The 4,917-nt window shown below is 46.1% G+C and overlaps 1 protein-coding gene across 1 annotated transcript; it reads left to right on the top strand.

The window, feature by feature from the left end:
* The first annotated feature begins 681 nt into the window (after positions 1 to 681).
* On the top strand, positions 682 to 4,684 carry LOC146035560 (uncharacterized). Its single transcript, XM_083159083.1, has 2 exons — positions 682 to 1,384; positions 2,237 to 4,684. The coding sequence occupies exons 1-2, from the start codon at positions 968 to 970 to the stop codon at positions 2,807 to 2,809; spliced, it is 990 nt and encodes a 329-aa protein (XP_083015209.1). The 5' UTR covers positions 682 to 967; the 3' UTR covers positions 2,810 to 4,684.
* Positions 4,685 to 4,917: the final 233 nt, after the last annotated feature.

The raw sequence follows: 4,917 nt of genomic DNA, 5'->3' as shown, positions 1-4,917 counted from the left end.
CGCCATGTTTTTCCACATAGCAAACAGCGCTGGCGCAGCAGTTGGACTCTCCTTCTTGTCTCATCTCCCAGAACAACAACCTGGTATGTTTGCACTCCCAATGCTCTTCTATGCATGCCCACTGTTGCCACCAATGTATATAGTGTGTATAAAGCACTGGTTTGGCAACCGTGCACCCGACCATGTCACTGTTTTTTTTGGGTGGGCCCCATGTCTGTGTGTATACATATAACCAATGTCCACCATTGCAGTATTCCAAGCACTCCTCTCTGCTAGGCCCCATTCACCTGTGTGTGTGTGTTTGTGTATATATAGATATATATACATAAACCATTGTCCACCATTGCAGTATTCCAAGCACTCCTCTCTGCTAGGCCCCATTCACCTGTGTGTGTGTGTTTGTGTATATATAGATATATATACATAAACCATTGTCCACCATTGCAGTATTCCAAGCACTCCTCTCTGCTAGGCCCCATTCACCTGTGTGTGTGTGTTTGTGTATATATAGATATATATACATAAACCATTGTCCACCATTGCAGTATTCCAAGCACTCCTCTCTGCTAGGCCCCATTCACCTGTGTGTGTGTGTTTGTGTATATATAGATATATATACATAAACCATTGTCCACCATTGCAGTATTCCAAGCACTCCTCTCTGCTAGGCCCCATTCACCTGTGTGTGTGTGTGTTTGTGTATATATAGATATATATACATAAACCATTGTCCACCATTGCAGTATTCCATGCACTCCTCTCTGCTAGGCCCCATTCACCTGTGTGTGTGAATAGCAATCTGCACAATAAAATGTATAGTGGTTTTCATAAAAGTTTATTAACATTTTAAATACTTAAAACATAAGAACTAGGTAAACTGGTAACTATAACTATAAAAATTTAAATATGAAACAAAACATGGGTATAACTATAACAACTAAAATGGTTTTATCTTTTTACAGTCCCAATGTCCAACGCAAAGGAACAAGAGTTTTTGGAAGGGTTTATTGAAAAATATCGTACACACGAATGCCTGTGGCGAACAAAATCCAAGGAGTATTCAAACAAAATGAAAAGAAACCAAGCCTTGGAGGAGTTGGCACGCTACAGTCTTCCATTTCATCCAGAGGCCAATGTTGAATGGGTGAGGAAACGCATCCAGAATATGCGCACGGTGTTCTTAAAGGAACACAAGAAGATGGAGGCTGCAAAGAAGTCTGGTGCTGGAGTCGACGAGATGTATCAAACATCGCTCTGGTACTATGACCGGTTGACATTCACCCTCAGCCAGGAGTCGATGAGGACAGGAGTAGTCCTTATGGTCGAACATGAAAACCAAGAAGTCGCGGCGCAGGAGGAGGAGGAGAATTCGCAGTCTGCATCGGTGAGTCTATTTTTTTGGCTATCTAATTGATTCCTCCTGCCAATCCACAGCGCCCTCCCCATTAAAGTAGGCCATGTACTCTTCCCTCACCTGTTTGGCTCGTGCACTCCCTGTGTAGCGTTGTGTTGGGGTTTGCAAGGAGGATATCTGCACTACCTCCTCTGGCAGTTCTTGGTCTTCTTGGAGTGCTGTGCCTGTAGCCCTTTGCTGTGTGGCTTTTCTGCGGAGCAAATTGTGCAGGACACAGCACGCCGTGACAACCCAGTCAATTTTGTCCACCCTCAGGTTAATGGCAGTGTGAAAAATGCGAAACCGGCTTGCCAGGATGCCAAAAGCATTTTCCACAACACGCCGTGCCCTGGATAGCCTGTAGTTAAAGATCCTTTTGTCATGGTTCAGGCCCCTTTGCGCATATGGCTTCATGACATGCTCGTGCAGGCCAAAAGCCTCGTCAGCCACAAAAACAAAGTTAAGCCCCTGTTTAGTTTCCTGGACAGACGGCAAGTGAAGGGTGTTCGCTATGAGCCTTTCGTAGAACTTTGTGTCCTTGAAAGTGCCACCATCCGATGCACGGCCATTCCTTCCTACATCCAGGAAGATAAACTCATAGTTGGCATTCACCACAGCCATTAGTACAATGCTAAAATAGCCCTTGTAATTAAAATAGTAGGAACCACTATTGATAGGCTGGGCTATGCGGACATGTTTGCCATCAATGGCTCCACCGCAATTTGGGAAGTTCCATCGCTGTTCAAACTCCTCTGCGATGACTTTCCATTCATTCACGCTGGTAGGGAACTGAAATTAGAAGTAAATAGAATTGATTAGTAAACATGTTCAATTTTTTTACAGCTTGGTGACTACCCACCTGCAACCCCAGACCTATCTGTCCTATCTGAGAATGCATGCACATCTAACGAAGTTCCTACTCCGGCACGCACTCCGCCACCCACCCTGGAACCCACTCCACCACTCCCCCGTGCCAAAAAAATGCGTGGCAAAGGAAAAAAAGGAGAAGCAGCGGCACATGAAGAATTTATGATGCGGGCACATCAAGTCCTGCAAAGAAACCCGGACAAACATGACAACTACTTCACTTATGTGGCAGAGTGTGTTCGCAACATGGCTCCTGACCAGCAACTTACTTTTGAAAAGTTATGCATGGAGTTGGTGTATAATGGCAGTTTAGGGTATCTCAACAGTGGCACTAAAATAGTTGGCATTGGTAGTGCACCAGACACACCACTGTCATTAGAATCACCAGTGCCTACTCCGCCTGCCACCGTAGCAGGCCAGTCGAGCACAATTCCAACACATACCCAGTCAACACCTACACAGCCTTCTCAACCCCCCAAGTACCGTCAATTCTACAGTTCTTTACTGATAGAAGATCCAGAGTGTCCTGTTTTTGAGGATCTGTCTTAAAAAATAGGCTACTTTATCATTTACCATCGACATGGTCTCAGCTGCAGGTATGTGATGGCCACTGCTCACATGGCGTATGGCGCACATCAATGGGGCCGGGACCATTGCATCTGCGCCATGCGCCATGTGGGCCGCAGCCTTTACATATCTGCAGCAGACATCCTCTGCCACACAAGGGCCACAGTGTGTATTTTTGTTTATTTATATGCTGCTACCTGTACCTGCATTACCAGAGGGAGAACAGGATTCTCCTCAATCTGGATAGCAAACTCCATTTATTGCCCTTTTTTCTTTGCCAATAGTATGGGGTACTGTGCGGCAGACATGGTCTCGGCTGCAGGTATGTGATGGCCACTGCTCACATGGCGTATGGCGCACATCAATGGGGCCGGGGCCATTGCATCTGCGCCATGCGCCATGTGGGCCGCAGCCTTTACATATCTGCAGCAGACATCCTCTGCCGCACAGTACCTTATCCCTACTGTTGTAAGGGCATGTTCCAGAAGTTACCAGAGTGTCTTTTGTCTTGGTTTTCTACATATATGCTGCTACCTGTACCTGCATTACCAGAGGGAGAACAGGATTCTCCTCAATCTGGATAGCAAACTCCATTTATTGCCCTTTTTTCTTTGCCAATAGTATGGGGTACTGTGCCGAAGACATGGTCTCAGCTGCAGGTATGTGATGGCCACTGCTCACATGGTGTATGGCGCACATCAATGGGGCGGGGGCCATTGCATCTGCGCCATGCGCCATGTGGGCCGCAGCCTTTACATATCTGCAGCAGACATCCTCTGCCACACAGTACCTTATCCCTACTGTTGTAAGTGCCTGTTCCAGAAGTTACCAGAGTGTGTTTTTTGTTTTTTTATATGCTGCTACCTGTACCTGCATTACCAGAGGGAGAACAGGATTCTCCTCAATCTGGATAGCAAACTCCATTTATTGCCCTTTTGTCTTTACCAATAGTATGGGGTACTGTGCGGCAGACATGGTCTCAGCTGCAGGTATGTGATGGCCACTGCTCACATGGCGTATTGCGCACATCAATGGGGCCGGGACCATTGCATCTGCGCCATGCGCCATGTGGGCCGCAGCCTTTACATATCTGCAGCAGACATCCTCTGCCACACAGTAGCCCGTACTTATTGGGAAAGTTTAAACTGGGTCATACATACTTAAATCTTTATATATAGTGTGTGTTTTTGTACAATATCTTTTATATATGGTATTATAATATATTTTTGTTGACACAATCTATTTACTATTTTACATGTTTTAACCATGAAAGGCCTAAAAAACCTGTTTCTGTCCTAGGCCTAAATTATAAATAAAAATATTTTGTTTGCACAATAAAGTGTACAGTGTATATTTCATCCTTACCTTGCAATACTGGTACTGCAGCACCTTCACAATGGCTTTGCAGGTCTCCGGGATGATGAGGCCCAAAGCTTGCGGGGAGATGAGGGATCCAAACTTTAGGTCAGCAAGAGACCGTCCTGTCGCCAGAAACCTCAGGGTGACCACCAGCCGTTCCTCAGCAGGGATAGCCATGCGATACTTGGTATCCTGCTTCTCGATGTGGGGAGTCACCAGACGCAGCAATTCCTGGAATGTGGCATCATCCATCCTCAAGAAGTTACGGAAATCGTCTGGGTTATTCTCCCTGATGTCCCTGAGCAGTGGCATGTGCGAACGAGTCTGACGCTGAAGTAGCCACTGCTTTGTCCAGCATGATCTTTCTCTCCTGCGCTGGGCTCTCTGACGCCTGAGCTTCAAAACTGCATAATAGAGCAGGTACTGTTGCTGGTGACTACCCATCACTGCATTCTCCATAGTGCAGGGTTAAAAGACACTTTGTAATGGCAGGCAAAACAAAGTAATGTGTAAATAGCTATGTCCAGCGTTCAGCAGGTATAAACCAAGCCTCACTAGTAACAAAGCAGAAATACACTGGTTTAAAATGGCTGCTGCTATTCCTATCCCCCTCTGCTAGTCCTCCCCCTCTGCTAGTCCAGCCCCTTCATTCAAATTTCAAAGGCCCATCTGACGACGGTCGCATGTGTTCTTGCAAAAAAAACAAAAACCAGCGATCCGACCGTCTTAAC

Source organism: Crinia signifera, chromosome 9 (genome assembly GCF_055691185.1).
Source record: "Crinia signifera chromosome 9, ASM5569118v1, whole genome shotgun sequence".
Lineage (NCBI taxonomy): Eukaryota > Metazoa > Chordata > Amphibia > Anura > Myobatrachidae > Crinia > Crinia signifera.
The sequence above is the reverse complement of the archived record's forward strand: the minus strand, read 5'-3'. Positions and strand labels throughout refer to the sequence as shown.